The 19198-nt window shown below is 37.7% G+C and overlaps 1 protein-coding gene across 7 annotated transcripts in view; it reads right to left on the bottom strand.

The window, feature by feature from the left end:
• TOX3 (TOX high mobility group box family member 3) overlaps nt 1-19198 on the bottom strand; it is a 79119-nt gene that overhangs the window by 8060 nt on the left and 51861 nt on the right. For 4 of the 7 annotated variants that reach the window (XM_027879011.1, XM_027879013.1, XM_027879016.1 and 1 more), the window contains 2 exons: nt 16626-16691; nt 12438-12692 (listed from right to left, as the gene is read on the bottom strand). In XM_027879011.1, the coding sequence (XP_027734812.1) occupies nt 12438-12692; nt 16626-16691 (321 nt within the window). The remainder of the gene's footprint in view (nt 1-12437; nt 12693-16625; nt 16692-19198) is intronic. The other 3 variants (XM_027879012.1, XM_027879014.1, XM_027879017.1) reach the window with 1 other exon arrangement.

The following is a 19198-nucleotide window of genomic DNA, read 5'->3' as shown; positions in this document are numbered from 1 at the left end:
GTGCCAAAAGTGGAGTACTTGATATAGATAGATCAAAACATCAGACTTATTGGCTGAAATACACATTTGCTTCAGGGCACCTTTCTGTGAAAATTTACTACCGTTAACTACAGGTCATTTTGATTGTGACTTGTATTGGCAGTGGCATCTGGAAGTTATTCAAGGTCTTTTGTAAAATGATATCACTCTCTGCCCATTATTCCGATAATTTTATTTTACAGACATGAGTTTATTGCAGTAATTCTGCTGTTTTTTCAGCAAAGCTGAAGATCATCAGAATAACCTCCTCTCGTAAAAATTAACTTTCTTCACTATTGTGCAGACAGTACTTCCCTGGAGGTGTTCTACCCTACAAGGCTGGCTTTTGTTCTCCTTCTATTGCTACACAATACAGGCCTTTCTGGCCTCTACATCGAGGCAGCAAAATGTGATGACATGGGTTACAAACCATTTACTCCAAGTCTTGTCATTTTGGTTGCATCTATGATTTTACTGAGTCTAAATTCTCTTGACTTGCACTGACCCAGAATCTAATTTTATACACAAGCCCATGAATTCTTAACTGTCCCTTTTTCTGACACTATTTGATGCTTCTGTGGGTTTTTTACATCCACTTAATTTCAGTGTTTCTTTTCTCTCTTTTTTCCTAATTTCTTCAGCCATTTTTTAATCTTAAAAACTTCAGTAAAAGCTAGAAGAGGCAACAAAATTTTTTTAACTCTATTTAGCATCAAACTGATAAGACATATTATATAAAAGAAAATGTTTCTTATAATTTCCAATCCCTTATAAATTACATTATATGGGCATATGAAAACAACAATGTATTTTCTGCACTTAAAAAAAACCCAAAAACAATAACAACAAAAAAAGAAAGGAATGAGAATTTCATCTTTGGGGTACAGTGTTGTGGGCCTCAACAACCTATGATACCCATGGAAGAGCTTTCAGACAAGGAAGTATAAACCGTTTCTTCTGTTTGTACAGTGGTTTGGCAAATAGCAAGAAGGCAGCAAGAAGACAGTGGATAGCAACACATATTTTTATATAGCTCCTGAGCAAACAAAAATCTTCTAAGGAGGGACCTATTATCAAGAAAACAAAATTTCCATCAATTATCTTAAATCCTATTTTTTCCCTGATACTACCAAAAACCACTAACAAACCAAAAGGATCAGTGGCATTTAATTATGAGCAAAAATGTTTATCAAAGAAATGTTTAACAACAAAAATCATCCCATGTCAGAAGTATGCATGGAAATGCAAGTGCACTGAAGCATCCACATGACATCTTAATTATATTACTATATGAAATTTTAAAACTCATGTCTACAAAATTAATCCACTGAGAATCCTGGGAGAATTTTAGAGACTATCACAATCTCTTTTACATAAACTTAACCAGAAGTAAAAGTGATACACGAGTATTAAGAGCATTCAGGATTTTTTGTAACATTAAGCAAAAAAGACAGATTAGTTCTGACAAAAATTCATGAATTTCTCAAGTAGACAGTATCAAGTTTTGATTAAGCCTGATCTGCTTTACAGTCTTAGATTGAAGTTACGCAAAACCTGATGATCTTAACACAAGTCAGGCAAAAGCTCAACCACTGGTTTACTCAGCATGACAATCAAACAAGGACATAACGTGTGAAACCAAAAACCAAAGAGAAATAATTCCCCTGCAGACTGGAATGACTTTGACTCAGATCTTTCTGTTGTCATCTTATGAGTGCTACCAAAAAAAATAAGGTATAGAGACATTTTATTGAGGGGAACTTCAGAACCAGCCTCTACTCCTCTGGTCTCTTCAGCTACAGGGCAAGGGGTAATGACTCCAAACTGAAAGTGAGTAGAGTTGGATTAGATATTAGGAAGAAGTTATTTATTGTGAGCATTGTGAGGCTCTGGAACAGGTTGCCCGGAAAAGCTCAAGACCAGTCTGGATAGGGACTGGTCTAGGGAAAGGTTTCCTGCCCATGGCAGGGAGGATTGGAACTAGATGAGCCTTAAGGTGCCTTCCAACTCAAACCATTTTACAATTCTATGATTCTAATTATATACATGGTTTAAAAAAAAAAAAAAAAAAAAAAAGGCAAAATATGGTCCAAAATATTTTCCCCTTCTCAAAACAACATTATGGTAACTGTATCTAGGCACACTCTCTTGCACAGCTCTCACCACTCTGGCCCACTTTATAAAGACATTCAGCACTTGGAGCATAGAAGGCCTCATCAAAGGAACCATAAGGATATCTGTACACCAAACTATCCTACTTTCAACTGTTCTAATTTATTTAGACCATCATGCCAGAGAAGTCACATTTATTCGAGAGGACACCTGTCTCTGGCATATAACAAATAAATAGCTTATTTTACTTTGATTTGGAAAAGAATAACTTCTCGAAAATTGATAAAATATCCATTCATCAACAGACATTGTAAAGCAAAAAACAGAGCAAAGAGATTTTAAAAAAAGGAATGTGTAAAACTCCCATACTTTGTACAGTATTATCAAAGGTGTGTTTCAACATACTATTGAGTACTAAAGGAAAAAATTATGGTAATAAAAGATAAGTTCATTCTTCTGTTAGCAACTCATTAAGCATCCAGTACTTAGCAAACCTTGTAAACAGTTAGTATTTATTTTGACAGATAAATGCATCCAGCCATTACATTGAGAGATGCCCTAATTTCCACTTAACTACCCTGTATTTTAAGAATCATTCACATACTGTAGTTTTATCCTGAACTTCTACCCTGATATAATTTTAATCTCTGGGAACATTCAACAAGATAATTAAAAATATAACTAGGAAATTACGTTTTAGAACATTGTGAGCAATATTGAAGCCTTCACTAAAATCAATGTTTACAGCCTTCCATCATTTAGACAGGCAACACCTCCAGCAAGATTCTAGCTACATCAGGACTGAGCCCATGGATATTCCTACAGGAGGATGTAGGGCTGGGATCTGACCCTACACTGCATGAGCCAGTTTAAGGGAAGTGAGAATCTGCCAACCAAAATAACTAAGCAATAACTAAGCAAACCCCAACATTTATGGTTTTGCTCACTATGCCCTGGTTTCAGAAGTTGACTTAAGCCATTATATATTCTATTGCTTGAGGAATTCATTACTGTCAATGTAACATAAGCTGATGTAATATTTTAAAGGATATATTTAAGTTGAAGTGAATGCACTGTGATGTAAAGAGTGAAATCCTCTGTTGTCCCTGACTATAAATTACTCCCTTTACTTTTAGGCAAGTCAGCATATCTCTAGAAGAAATCCTAAATACTCTTTCTCTCCACAAGCAAAGTATAGATAAAAGAATCCATTAATCTAAATTTTTACAGGATTGGAATTCACTGCCAATCAAAACAAATCAAACTAACAGGATGCTTTTCTCTGTCAGAGATTAAATCCTTACTTAATAAAAAAACAGTTGCACTTGATACTGCCACCACTGAAGAACTGTCCTTCCTCTCCCCTCCACAGATACCGCCATCACTAATAGATCTGTCAAAATGTGGTTATCAGAAGATCCTTCAAGCAGCAGCTTCTTTTCACTGGCAATGAGAAAACTCCAATGTTCTACTTCATGTCTCTGCAGAAAAGTAAACCTTACCTAATTTGATGCCCAAATACAATCTACAACAAACAATACATGTCAGTTCCTAATAAAAAAAATAAAAATGTCTGCAGATCTAAGGGATGGGTTGGTGACAGAAGGCTCACACACATTCTGCTACCTAAAGAACATGAAGAATATGCAATTTCTTGGTCCTTAGGCTCATCCAGTTGTACTACTCTCTTCTGTTCACACATAAGCCTCAGAAGGGACACGAAAAAAAAAAAAAACAAACCAAAAAAAAAAAAAAAAAAAAAAAAAAAAAAAAAAAAAAAAAAAAAAAAAAAAAAAAAAAAAAAAAAAAAAAAAAACCAAACCCAACAAACATGAGGAGCCATTGACTGGTTCCTCAAAACTGAGCAATGTCTTTCGTTCTGGCACCCTCAGGTGTCTCTAGATACTAACTTCCTTCTACGTGACAGAATGCCCTCATACAGCTGCAATCTCCAGGATAATTTAACATGTTTTGTTGGAATCTTTCTGATTTACTGCCTCTTCCTTTTCTTTGTGGTGTGGTCTGAAACCAGGCTTGCAGGGCCCCCTTGAATGGCTGCTGTTCCTCCCCAGCGCAGCACAGTCCTCCCTTCCCAGCAAACAGCTGACACCTGCTCAGATTCCATAGATATTAAATAAAGTCCTCTGCCCAAATTAAGGTGCAAATTAGGCCAGATGCCAACTTTATTTTGCAAAATCAATTGTACAGGGGAAGTGAGAGAGACAGCGCAAGTGGAAATAGTTACCACTGTCCAATTAGTCCTTCATTGCCCAGGGCTCTGTGGTGGTGGGTCCCACTCTGTTCACTCCCTGAGTCACTTTTTACAGTCCCTTATTTGCATGGAAAGCAAAGGTGGGACTGACTTTCACTCCCTCATTAGCACAGAAAGGGAGAGTAGATGTGCTTTTGCCATCGTGCATGCTCAGGTATTAATTTGATGGTTGCTGGGGTCTGTTCTGTGGGTTGTGCAAGACAAGTACCCCCAAAATCAAGCATCCTATTTGTGACCTCAGAGGACCTCTACAACATGAGGCTACAGAGCAGGCTGGTGATAGCCCTCCACCATCCACAGAGGCTGCTACCGACCTAACTGATAACTTCTTTATAGTTTAATCTTTGCACCATTTTGTAGAGGCATTTAAGAACAGATTCTCCACTCTTTTCTTCCCGAGTATCTACCATACTTTAAAGCATATTGAATCACACTCCTTTTGGACAACGTACCCAACAGCATGATCACAATACATGTGTGACTCAGATCACAGATCTGGGCTCTGATCTGATGAGTCTCTTGGCATGAGGAGCTTCTCTCCAAATTAGCAGTACAAGCTTAGGTCTGCTGTATGCAAACAGTGAAGACACATTGCAAACAAATCCTGGATAGTTGAAATTAAGTCAGATAAATTATGTCAGATAAACGCTGTTAGCAGTTTTGTTACAACCTCTGCAACTTCAGGTGCTTCAGCTCTCAAATCAAAGGCAGACTTCAAAGCTCCTTGTTATGCAGTAACGTGGGGAGAGACTGCAAGGGAGCACGACAACTAACAAATATTATCAAAGGTAACAAGAATTGTGCAAGGAATTGCAGGGGGACAGACTCGGGGGCTACACGGCATTTTTATGTTTAAAAATTGCTGCAAGTGTTGGTAGTTATGTTCAGGGGTACATTTTCTTTGTGTTTTGGGGGGATTTTTCTTTTCTATGCAGTTTCTTTGTTTGCTTGTTGTTCGGTTTCTAAAGCAAATCAGAAAAGTAGGTCTCATTATGTTTTGTATTACCAGATCCAGGTATGTTTTTCTTCCAGCTACCTGACAACAAAGAATAATTTAAAACTCTAAAGAGACTTAGCATTTCTTCATCACTTGAGAAGTGGAAGCTGATTATTGGATAAGCTGTCCAAAGGGAAACATGGGTGGTAACAGCAGAGAATGGCAGGAATTTCAAAGGAAGTTTTCAAATTACACAAGAGCAGGGGTGGCTGGACCCAACAAAGCCTTTGGCCAGGTACAAAATATCCAGACCAGCTGCAGCATCTGCCTCATTCCTCTGGCTTAAGAAAGCAGCACCTGATTGAGAGTTTAAACTCAGGAGGTGGAATAGCTTAAAGCCATGGCCCTGGCTTAATGCACAGCTGGTGTCCACAGTCATAGACATCCAAGTTCCTTCTGAGCTCAGTTCGAAGGATTATCAGAGACTCAGCTTCTGCTCCAACTCAGCTTTTCCCATTTTCCCCATATTCATTTGGCACCTCAAAATATTTTCTGGAGCTGATGGGTCTTGATTTAGGTACTTCTTAATATAAAATAGTCAAAGGCTTTTTTCCCAGACTGTTCTGCCAGTGCTTTTCTTCTTTCATGTAGAAGTCTCTCTTATATCTCAAAATGCAATAACCTACTTGCTTCATTTTTTTATTATTATATTTTTAGTTGCAGCAGTGCCTGCTATTCAGACAGGTGTCTTTGGTAACTGCTGCCACTTTTGTTTGCTACGGAAAGGTCCTTTCTAGCAGTTACTATGAGTTGCCTATTTTTAAGAACAGCAGAATACATTTCCCCTTCTAACCACAGCAGCTCATTAATGGATAGCCCATCGTGTCTGTACCAATAAGTAAGGAGGGAAGGACACATCTTTCCAAAAAGTAAATCTATTATCCACACTGAGTATTACAATGTCACTGACAGTATGAAAATATTCACACTATAATTTAGTACATCACCATCTTCATATGAGGTCAAAGTCAGAGCATGGAGCTCCTGTGCCAAAGCCACTGCTGCCTCCAGGGCTCTCGGCCATCGTCCGCCTGCCCCCAGGGCCCCTTCAGCCATGCACACAAGTGCTCTGGAAGGTAACTACAATATGCACAATTACATCATCAGGTGTAAAATAAAATAGTTTATTACACACGAAACCAAACAAAAAAAAAAAAAAAAACAAAACCACAAAACAAATCTGTAAAGACTTGGAAGTTCAAAAGCAAAGCTCCAACCTATGCCACAGCTCAGCTCAGTTGGAGCTGCCAGTTGAGTCCTAAAGATCTCATTTTAGAGTGTCCAGCTCGTTCTCTGTAGGGCCAAATGTCACTGACCTGGGCCACCAGAGCATCTTTTAATTGAGTGTTTCTTGAGATTCATTTTTCCTGGTACCACAAATTATTAAAACTAGTGGTGATAACAACTGCCATTTGTGCTGGGAAAGGCCAATACATACCAGACTAACACCGCTCATTTAAGGCCTGAGCTTAGGAATCCACCAGAGCAATCAAAGAAAAAACAGAAGTAAGAAGACTCTAAGAGAACCTCTTTTTCTAGAAAGACTACTTGCTCCTCCTATAACAACTATAAGCTTCTGAAATTTGTTGTATATTTTTTATCAAAGATGACAATAAACACTTCATAACAATAACAAGGGCTTGTTTTAATAGACCATTCCAGGCGTTAAACACATTAATGACCCATGAAATAACTGGTTCATCTACAACACATTAAACAATGTTGCTATAACATTTTATTAATTGAAACCTACTTCATTCTCTCTAGATAGGAGATTACTGAATGGGTACTAAAAGAGAGATGTAGAAATAAGTTTCTTGTAAAGGAAAATTAAACATAAATGAGAGGCACTCAGGTAAGTACGTTCTGCCAATTTTAAAGCAACCTTTTTAGCTTTTGGTCTTGCAATCTCCTGTTAATCTATTAAAGTTAATTAGTAAACTGGGAATATAAACTACTAAAAATATTTAGACCTGTAAGTAAAAGATACCACTTTTCTGAAACAATAGTATTTCTATTGTATGCAGCCTTTAATAAGCTCAAATTTACAACTCATCTCTTTAAAACCCTATTGTTGAGATGTTTATTTAAAAAGTCTCTTCTTTATATAAAAGCAATAGTCACCATCATGTCTTTGATTTGAGCTCAGTGCCACTCCTCAGGAGTAATATAATTAAAGATGAGCATATTCCACTATGAATTAGCCTTATCTGTGCTGAATCCTGACTGCAATTGGCAGCACTGCAACAATTATAAAATATAAACAGGCTCAAATCTTCATCAAGTAGGAAAGACATTTTCTCTAGCAGCATAAGTAATGTAGGAAGCAATATATATAAAACTATCGGTCTGGTTTTGTAACATCTGTACGTTTTTGAATAAAAGAAAAAAATCAGACTGAAAAGAGACAATTATTTTACTGTCTGTTTCTTAGATATCAGAAAGAGAATTTTGAAATTCATCAAAGCTAACCTTCTGTTATGTACAACAGGCTAAGCTGAAAAGAATGTTAACAAGTTCAATTTTCATTCAATCAGCACTACTGCTCTCTGAAATGTTTCATTGCAGGAAAGAAATAAAAATAATCTATATGGTAATTATGAGGATGAATCCCCCAGTAACTTTCAGCTACATGAAAGGTCAGTTCTATTCAAGATATTTTATCAGTCCCCTGCACATACTCCTGTCCTGTCATTTTAAATCTGAACAGCATTTTATTTTCCCATTTACAGCTACCTGCAGAATTAAGTACTTAAGCCAAATAAGAAAAAAAAAAAAAAAAAGAAATGTTGAATGCTGGCAAAGGCTATAATAGCATGGAGATAAATCGTTCAGCTGCTCTCCCTCAAGCCTCTGGGGCTGCAGATTTTTCTTCTCCTGGTGCACTGTGGGTATTCAAAACTTGTTCAACATGATTTCATTTCATTTCAGGCACTGCCTGAGAAAACTAAATTACAGAATCAATCATACAGAAGGTCAGAGTGAGACTTCATTACAAGTATTGCATGCTTGCATGAATATCTTTCATTTATGACTGACCCAATATGTCACAATAGCTGTCTAGTAAAAATAATCCACTTTCTGAAATTGATGTACTACTGATGTCAATGCTACTCAGCAGGCTGGGCAGATTAGAGAGAGGTGTTAAAAAAAGGAACCCTCAGGAGCACAACTTGTAGTTTTATAGAATTGCCACAGTTTCCAGATTAAAATAATTTTTCTATGGGCAGCTCAACAGAAAACAGAGCATTAATATAAAATATTGGGGGTTGATTTTTAATGAGGATATAGCTGTTGACTTCTACTTATTTATATTCAAGTATTTATAGGGATAATATTTGCATCATGTAAATCCATGCATTCTTTGAAGTCAAATGTACATCAATACTCCATTTTTCAGTAACTCCTTTTTGAACATCAGAATTTTATTTGCATATTATTAAAATATTAAAATTAATCTAAATGCCTCCGTTTTATCTCCTCTTTTTGTTGCTGTTGCCTGTTTTTAAATGTTAAAAAATGCTGTAAAGATAAATGTATTATGTTTGTTGCCAATAATAATGAAGTTAATCAGCACTGTGACAAATTGTCACTCTTTTCATAATATGTGTACCTTAATAGTAAAAACAATGGTTAACTCACCAATAAAATCTTCAGTAATTGCTAGGTCACATTTATGCTGAGAATAAATATCTTTCTTGCCCCATGAATGATATTTTCAATATAATAATACACAAAGAATATGTTAAAAAGAGAATGATCTTTTTTTTCTTCTTTTCTTTTCCTTTTTTTTGGTCTTCCTGGGGGAAATATGTGAGATACTTGCAGAGGCATTATGAGGTAGCTAGCCAACTCCATACCCTAAGGGAGACATAAGAAAACCTTGACATAACCTATTTTTAACCATGCCTCTGGCGATTCTGCATTCAAGTTTATAGGTGAACATGTCAGGTAGTACATAGAAAAAAGCCAAAGACACACAGTATTAATCATAATTCTGTCCGAGCCCATTTTATTTTTTCAACATTTCTGATTTAAAATCTCATGACATTTCTTCAAGGTGAAATTCTTCTACCAGGCTTTGCAACAGGGTAAGACTATATTTACCTGAATTAAATATTGCTTACAGTAAAGCTCTCTAATGCTTCACAAGATAAGCAATAAACTCAACGCAGTTACTACTAAAATAATTTAAGTTTGTATGCAGCTCAAGAAGCTTTAGTGATTAGCAATACACTATTAATACAGCGTTTAAATAAGACTATCCTGGTATCGCTGGATAAGAACATTGTTCTGTAAGTGTATACGAACATCATAATTATTTTACAACCCCATTTTTAGTTCTTTGAGATATAGTAAATTCAATTGACCATGAAATGAAATTTCATAGTCAAAATGCCTCCTTTACATTTTTTTATTGCTGCAATAAAGTTTTTATAGCTCCAAGGCAAAGTAATTCATGAAATGTCTAATTTAAAGATGAATTCTAATACTATTAATAAATATTTAGTATTTTAATAAAGTGCATATTTTTCACATAAAATACGATTTTATGTTTTCGTTTTATATTTTTTAAATACAGAGTAATTGCTGGAAAATTTGAGTACTAAAGAGAGCTACGTGAGTTCAGGGGAAACCTAGGCAAGAACCCTCTGTTAATGTTTTTAAACTTCATGAAACTACCCAGCATTTATGAGCAGACTAGGAAACGACTACTAACTAGAACACAATGGCAGGGGCCACTCCATCTGACAGTATGAAACAAATCAAGCAGTCGTGGGGAAGTGTCTGACACACAAACCTCCCTATGTCGCTCCTCCACATCAAATCACACAATTCCTCATCAATTCTCTGCAGAAAAACTGCACACAAGTTCCCAATCCACAGCTTTGAACTGGCAATCACCCTAAAATATACCACTGGACTACTGGGGTAAGAAAGCAAGAGCTCCTTAACCTATATGGGAACAAATCCTTACCAACGGTGTCAGTGTAAACTGCGCCATTAATTTCTACAATGCACAGCTGAGCAAAGAGGCAAAGATGTAAAGCCTCCCATTCGGTGCAAGAAGAGGTGAGCAAGGAGATATCTCACCAGAAGGCCTTTTCGGGTTGGCACTGTCAAGGTGACAGCATTTACTCATGGAAGAATCACATTCAGGGAGAGGATGCAAAATTAACACGGCAAAACTGGGTCAGGTTACAAACCACTTGGTAACACTGACAGGATACTCGTACACGTAACACAACACCGATCCAGCCTACAATATTTATTATGTATTTCTGAGCATGTTTCATTGTCTTCAGGTTTCACAAGCTCCACTACTTTTGTTTTCAGGCACAACATTCCTGACTCTCAGGTTTTGTTAATCTGATCTTTCCTTAGAAGTCACCCTACAAGTCCAGCGCACACAGAATCCCATGCAAATGGGATCTAAAACAAATACTACATCCTTCAAGGCCTGATATAGGGGGACCCTGTTTTGGATCCACAGAATGACGGAATTCTGTACCTCCTCAGGAGTGGGCAGTTTGAGGTTCACTCTGCATTAGCGCTAGCTACCCTGCATGACCTCCAGAGAAATATTAAAATTTGCAATAAAGTCATCAGCCTGTACAATTACAGGGAAATATTTGCTGTGTGTTGGTTTGTAAATCTTTAACTAATTTTCACTTGCCAGAATAATAAAAAAGAAGATTTACATGAAATCACAACAGAACAACACGACCTTTATTATAGTCCAGCAGTAAATAATGTGTTTTCACTACACCAAGTTTAGCAAAAGGTCTTATATAAAATAGCTAATCAGAAAAAAATATGGTTGATGTAAAATATCTGTTCAAGCTAAACATTCACTCACTCTTCAAGATGCAATACAGCCACTAATTCTAATTGTAACCACTGAGTCTAGAATGCTGAGTAGGACAAACTGGCTCACAGCTGTGTCTCATCACTGGGAGTATGAATATTACTGCACAAAGCTCTCAGAAACCCACGATGGGGATCCCCCAAAGCTGAAAGGGAAACACAGGGAGAAAGTGGAAACTGCCCCGTGTACCCTCCCATGGAGATCACAGCCCTACAGTATGTTCAGGTTCTGGAGGAAACTTCATACATCCCTGGTTTTGATTGCTCTAATTAAAATTACAAAAAGCTAACAGTCCCATTCTGGAAGGCTCAAAAGCAGCCCAGGAATAGAATATCATCCTGCCCCAGCCTCTGTGGCCAACAAGAGAACTGGACAGAACAGTCTTTTTATGGTCCTGTATTTCTGAGTATGATCACGGCAATACATTCCTATCACTTTTGTTATGAGTTTAAAAAAAAAAAATCAATTTTCATTTATAAAGATTTAGTGAATAGAATATACAGAACATAGGGAAATACATGGTTTTTTCCTGCTGGCTGAATCTGTGTCCTGATCTCCTTCCGAGCTACTCTCAATACTGCATTTTCAAAATTTACTACTGGCTCTCAGATGTGGGTCCTACACTTCAAACATAGGCAAGAAACTCATTCTAAATGCTGTAGTTCACACTGGCCAACTCAGTGGCCTTTCAATTCTCGATGCCAGTGTCAACTGTATGGCACATTTTTGAATTTTCGGAGCACTTAGGATGCACACAATGCCAATGGATACAGACTTTCAAATCCATTCCCAAAACGAAAACTCTGTGTTTATAAAGCCTGACTGCTTCTTCACAGGAGATCCGTTCACTCAGAGTATAGCACTGCACTATACATTAACAACCACGTTTATCTTGCTGAATCCACCAATATTAAACCCTTAACCATTTGCCAACTGCCTTAGGGAACTGAGTAATAGCATATCATTGTTTGCTGTGTAACACTGACAACACGTGCCATCATTCACACACAACACGCCTGCACACGATGCAGAACACTGGCAAAGGCTTGGTCAGGCTCCCCAGAAATCACACACATCTTCTGAGAGGCCAAGGAAAACTGAGAGATGGCACAAATCTACATGTGACAGACAATATTAGGCAACAGGAACACACAAAGAACCGCACCTACCATATGCAATCCATTGCTGTGGATGACACCGTCTTGCTCCACGAGATTTCGGGATATTGTAATAGAGGGAAGATCCAAGCTCTGGGGGGGGAACTGAGGTGTAAACTCATTTCCTTGCGCAGGCAGCTGGTCACCAAGGCCCTGAAAGGGCAGCAGTATATCTGCCATCCCCAGTGCAGGGTCGGACTCGGGCGGGGGGGTAATGGGTGGGATTTCAAACTCCTCGTCCCCAAGGCTCGGCGTGTGGAACGTCTGCTAGAAAAGGACAGGACAAGGCAAACTGTGTTAGGGCACGCTGTGCTCAGCAATCACCTCCACACCCACAGTCCAAACCTTGGTTCGTTCTCAAATGCAAACTCTATAAGCAACAAAACTTTTTAAGTTTCATATGCTGAAGGGGTTTGTGGATCATTCCAACTAAAGATTTAAGTCTCATTATCATATGGTTTTAATGCAGTATCAGTATTAACAGTTTTTTAATGTGTATTTAATTAGCAACATCTGTCTGTTGTTAGTCCGAATATCAGCTACACTGGATTTGGCTGTATAACAAACTGCCACTTTATTGATATGTTAGGAAAATAGCACAAACAGCTTACATTACTCTCATGCTTCATAAAACACTGACAATTTTGTAGCACACATAGAACGTGAATTCAGCACTGACCATTTCACATCTTTTGTCTCTTTTTACCCAGTAACAAACATGAAATATTATCATCCTGGCCTTCATTTCTTTTCCATTCCCAAAATACAATGAACCCTTTTAAACATGGGTTGTAATTTGGAGGAGAAACGTATAAAAGCGTGAGGGTGATTACAGCAGCTTCCAGTGCTTTCTGAAGCAAGCCAGCTTTGTTTGAACAGTAGATTTGTTATGAACTAAACACCTGTTAAGATGCCTCGAGCAAAACATTTACTGCCAGTTATCTTCAGGGTTTGTGCATGTTTGTACGTGTGCATGTGTCTGTCAAAGATAATCTTTATTCAAGTAGAGTCTGTATCTGGCTTCAACATTGCTGACTTTTATTTGGGAAACAAGTGAGCTACGCTTATTCAAATTTTTTGAGAGTTAAATGAACTTTCATATATTATTTCAGGTCCACTGCTACTTAATAATAGAAATTCAAGTGCTTGAAATTAGGCCATTTTAAATGTACCGAAATCAGGACTGTCTTGATCAAATTGGGCAGTTGGCAATCCTAAAATAGGCACTCTTGTCTTGTTCTGGACATGCAAGGCTGCTCTGGGATTTGTTTGTTTGCATTAGTTCAGGATTCAAGTTGGGGGGGAAGAATTGTTTTATGTATTAATTACATTGTTTGAAAGAGTGACTTAATGCCAGTTAATTTAAAAATGATAAGTTCAGTGAAAGATCTCATTAACTGCTGCAAATTGTCATCCTTCAAACTGTTAATGATGATATAAATTAATAACCGCTTGAGAGAAGATGGAAACTGAAACACAAGAAAAACCTTTGCTTGCATATAGAACCTGTCAGCTGTCATTATTGGTCTCACACCAGAAATGATGAGGTCCCAGATTGCTGCAGTCTGCAGCACCGTCAGAGTCTGCTGAGACTCTGCCCATCTCGCTCCAACTGCAAGGCTGTAACTTAATTCTGGATGTGAAGGCTGGGCCTGGATTAGGGAGACATTTGACTTCCCCGCTGCTGTATTACAAAAGGTGTGAATTTTTCTTCCCATGGACCCTGTAGCTCACAAACACAAAGGACGGATTGGCCAGGAGAAGTGGTTGGCTAATGAACATAACCCTATGGCTGCATTTGCAGTTATTTTGGCACTAATGTGGTCTAGTAACAGATGCAACTGTAATTTGTGACTCATTTGCTACCCCATTACTGCTTAATGAAATCTAACATATCACATTAACAATACGGATAAACACTCATTCTTGATATGTGGCATTTGGCTGTTTTCATTACCACTGTAATTAACACTTGAAATATTATTTCAATAAATATTTAAGGTGCTTTAAAATGAGTCGTCGTAATCATGACATAGAGACAGAAAACACAAAGTAAATGAGTGGCTTCTAAGCCTGAATGTGCTCTAGGATTACACTCTTAAGGCATTATTTACAGGAATAAAATGGGCTTCTAACTCAGCAGTGCTCAGGCCCAAAATAATATCGAGAAAGCTACATTCATGTAATGTAAAACCACTATAATTAAATACATTGTAATGTGGTAATTGCAAAGTTAGGTTGACGCTTTAATGTGAACAGTAACACTTAATCATATTTTTATTCCTTGTTCAAGCAAAAGGGTTCAGTGAAATCAGTATTATTACAGTACATTTGAACTTCTCCTTACTCAACATATCTATGAGATATTAGTAATTATAAGGACTGGATCTTTTTTCCCCATCTAACATAATAACTCTAGGACAGCTGTATAAATATAGAACACAGCTAGATAATATTACAATATTTTACTCAGAAAAGTAGCATTCATCTTAATACTTATAGCTTATTACAAATGGGAGAGTAAATTGATGAAAACCTTAACATTTTTAAATGTGAATTTAATTTTAGCTATATAACTTGTCCAAATATGTATATATCTTTTTTTTAAAACATATAATGGACCTAAGAGTGAGGATAAAATAGCTGTAATCTAAGAAGAAAGCAAGCCTCTTAGCAAAATAGTCTTAAATCCAAATCACTGGGCTATTCAGTCTGTAAAAGGAGCCTGAATAGTGTGCAATTTGGGACTGCAGAAAGGTGCTGTTATGACCAAAAGATGGTATAACATTTATGAGATTTATCTCACCAATCACATTTTCTGAAGTTATTAACTTTTCAAATATTTATATCTTACATATTTAAAAAAAAAAAAACAAAACACAAAACTGTGTGCATGGTTAAATGCCATCTGTACTGAAATGTTCAAAACATTTGTTCCTTTTGATAAAAATGCAAATCTGGAGAACTGTTGTATCAACATATAACAGCCAATGTCTGACACGGTGAATTATCACAGCTGGAATTAAATTGTCTCTGAACAGCTGCTGGCAGCAGAGCTTTCATCAATGTTTGATTCAAATGTAGGAAAGAAATTCTACAGAAAGAAACATCATGTTGTCATTACAGATGGGGTTTGTGTTCATTATCACAAATAACACTGGAGCTAGTGCCAAACAATATTCCCTTATCTAAGCAGTCTTGCTGGGTAAAAAGAGATGGTGACCATTGTATAAATGATTCATAAAATCCTACTCTTAATTCTAACCTTTGTATTTTTTGTTACACCTTTCTGCTTATTTTCTCTGAGATCACTGTTTTAGAGGTGCACAGGAATACCTGTGACTGAATCCCCACTTACAACATGTAAAATCAGGGCTGCCCAGTTTTCCGACCTTTCCTTGTGCTGGGAGGATCATTTATGGTGTGCACCCCACATCAATAGTTCTTGTTCTCCATATTGCTATGCACGTAGCACACAGTGCATCTTGCACTTTCCATCCTTCCCCTGGGAGTAAGAGTTGCTGGGTTTTGGCCATGAGCAAAAGCTGTTTTGGCCTGGAGCTGGGATCAGTATTGGCGTGTTGATGGTCTATTAACTGGCTGTAAGGTGGCCCCACCCTAACAAATACACGGAGCCTGTGGCTGCCATACCTTTCTCCTGCTTCCTTTCTCAAAGGCAGTGATCAAATACAACCCTACACAACCCAGCCAGCCTCCACCAGCCCAGCCTCCAGGTTTGTTCTGGATCCTGGTCAGAAGTTTCCTCCGTGTAGCACATACACTTCAGGCAACAAAGCTGGCTCTGGTTTTCTAACTTCTATGAGTATTAAGAACCCAAATTAAAACATTTGTATCTATAACAAAAATTAGAACATTAGCTAGTAATGACTATTACTAAGCTTGCTTTCCAAGTGTACACCTACTGTGCTTTTTATTTGTTTCCTTCTGTTCATAATTTTTTTCCATACATAAAGCAGATTTGTTTCTATTGACATGCTATGTAAGTAACAGCCTTATGGACAGCTAAATTGACTAGTAATGGAGAGCTGTCAGGTTATTTTCTTTCTCATTAAAGTCTTTATTTTGTGCTCCATAAAACACGCAGAAATTCGGCACTTCACTCTTCATCCATTCAAAGTCTGTTAAATTATCACAGCAAACAGCAGAATATGAGCATAGATAAAAAATAAAAACATCTACCTCATTTGCAGCAAGAAATGCATTATTTGCCTCAGCCATGTTCATGTAGTTGTTATTGTTCCCAAACTGAAAGAAAAATAAATATTTGGATTTAAATGTATGCCATGATAAACTTTTCTTTACCCCATCACTGGCACATAAAGAGTTGGGGGAAAAAAACACAACAAAACAAAACAGCAAACAGATAAGATGTAATTTTGCAGATGTTCTTTGAAGTCAGAACTAGATTGGATTCAGCTTTATTCTTTTTACTATTATTATTACATACTCTGCATCTCCCATTCTGTACATGGAAAATAGTCACGTATCTCTTCAACTTTTTTTGTCCATGCATCAAAGCCACCCCACAGGCCTAGAGGTGACTTTGGAAATTACGACTCTGTTAGAAAAAGACTATTCTCCAGGAAAGTCACTTCTACTCTGCTATACCTTTCGTGACACACATTACAATATTGCTGTCGATGATCCTGATCTGGAGGACTGCTGCAGTCAGAAGTGGCTGGCATATTACTATTCCAAGTAGACCTGGTTTTAAAGAGCTGAAGGCCAATAAGGGGAAGAATGAGAATCCATGATGTTGTTCCTAAAATCCCATTCTTTCCACGAAATTAAAAAGCCAAACAATCCCCCTTTGTTTATCCTTCATTCCAGTTGAGCTCACATGCCCCCAGTGAACATTAACACCTGAAGATTTTGGAAATCCGAGAAAGTGTCTGACACTGAGACCCTGAGATCTGCCCAGGGTGGAGTGGCCCAGTGCCCACTTGCTCTCACTGAAGTGCAAATCTGCTCACGTGCCAGGGATCGGCAGGGATTTTAGCGGATGCCATGGAGTCATTTCTTCCATATTCTCAAGCATGAACATTTGTTCAAGTACTTTTTCTTCTAAGCACAGAAGAAAAGACTTTTTCAGACTAAGCACAGAAAAGAGAGAGATTATCAGCATAATACTGCACCTTATGCCCTTCAGCAGCACTTCCAAAGGCATGTAGGCTGGTAACTAGTTCTGCCTGTGTTCCCGGAGCAGGCAGATATCCAGAGTCTTTGCTTCAAGGAACAGACACCAGGTCTGCATTGCAGCTACCAGTAAAAGAGACTTTCACGTGTGCACATTGTTTTTACCAGGCACAGAGCACACTGCAAGGTAAGAGGGCTGAGGGAAAAGCTCCCGTGCTGTCCCTACCACATCATTGCTGCTAAAGCCACACTAAGCATTCCTCACTTAACTCCCATTTTTGAGTTTTATAAAGCATTTTTTTTTCAGGAAGGCTTTGTTTTATCTTGCCAATCTTGGTGGACCTGCCCCCTCCTCAACCCCACAACAGCAAACACACCTAACAGCAGAATAAGCTCTGCAACCAGTGCATGAGGATGGGTAACCATGCACTTGCACAGATTGTTCTTTCCAAGCAAGAAAATCTACTTTGCTTTCAGAGTAGCCAAATCTCTCCTGAAAGGAAAACCACTTTGCTTCAGCTCAATTTGCTACAGCTGCACTTGGTTCTGATGGTTTTTAGTTGGGAAATGTTTCAGATCCTGACTCTCCAGCTCCTTACAAAAAGGAAGATACACACAAAGAATTGGATCCTTGTGTACCTGCTGAATTGTCATATTGACAACACATGACATCAACAAAATTAGAAGACAATCATGGGCATGGGGAAGGAATACAAGATGGGATCCCTCATTCTCAAGTAACAAGTTTCATTTGTGTACTTATCATACTGAATCTTTCAACCTATAACACATGTTCAGCAACAGAGGCCTTAACACAATATGTAGGCTGCCTCATAGCTATTAAAACTCTGTTATCCCCAGCTATGCAGATACTCAAGTAATGTCATCCACTTTTAAAAGCCCAGATGTCACCCATGTTCAGAGATTAAAAAATTCAAGTAAAACTGCACATTCAAATGACTGTTTTGGCACATAGAGATGTGTGTGTGTGGATTTGTTGCACAAAGACACAGCACTTCAGCTCAACAGTGCGATCGACAGGAGAGAATTTTTCATGTCAGTTAGTGGCAAACTAAGAAGGATTTACATAAAAAACCTCAAATGGCTCAAATAGAGCTGTTCTCTCTACAGGAACAAAAAACAACAACAAAAAAATCAACTTTTCAGAGGACACCTAAGTGCAAAGGTGCGATAGGCAAGTACAACTAGAACATAAATAAGTGGGGAAAACCCCCATCCTACATGTGTTGCTCACACCACAGCTACTGCTGTTCTGATTGCCATGTGGTTTTATTCCTTTTTGTTTTATTAAAGTAAAACAAAGGGGAGAGTGACAACTTAATTTTCTGTTTTATTAAGACTGGAAGCAAATTATGTAACAAGGAATGTCAAAGCTAAAAGTTACAGGTACACCCTTCAAGTCATTCTGCTCTTGGGCTATAATATTTATGACTATATTGTGTATGACCCAGGCACTGATGACAGAAACTGGAATATTTCAGCTTTTGTTCATATGGATCAAAACTAATATTCTTTACATTTATTTTTTGTCTCTGAATTGGAAATCCATTGAAGGCACACAACAATTATCAGTGAGTATTTCTAAGATTAAACTT

This window comes from Empidonax traillii, unplaced genomic scaffold (assembly GCF_003031625.1).
Source record: "Empidonax traillii isolate 1590-97213 ecotype Southwest subspecies unplaced genomic scaffold, ASM303162v1 scaffold49:size1601597, whole genome shotgun sequence".
Lineage (NCBI taxonomy): Eukaryota > Metazoa > Chordata > Aves > Passeriformes > Tyrannidae > Empidonax > Empidonax traillii.
The sequence above is the reverse complement of the archived record's forward strand: the minus strand, read 5'-3'. Positions and strand labels throughout refer to the sequence as shown.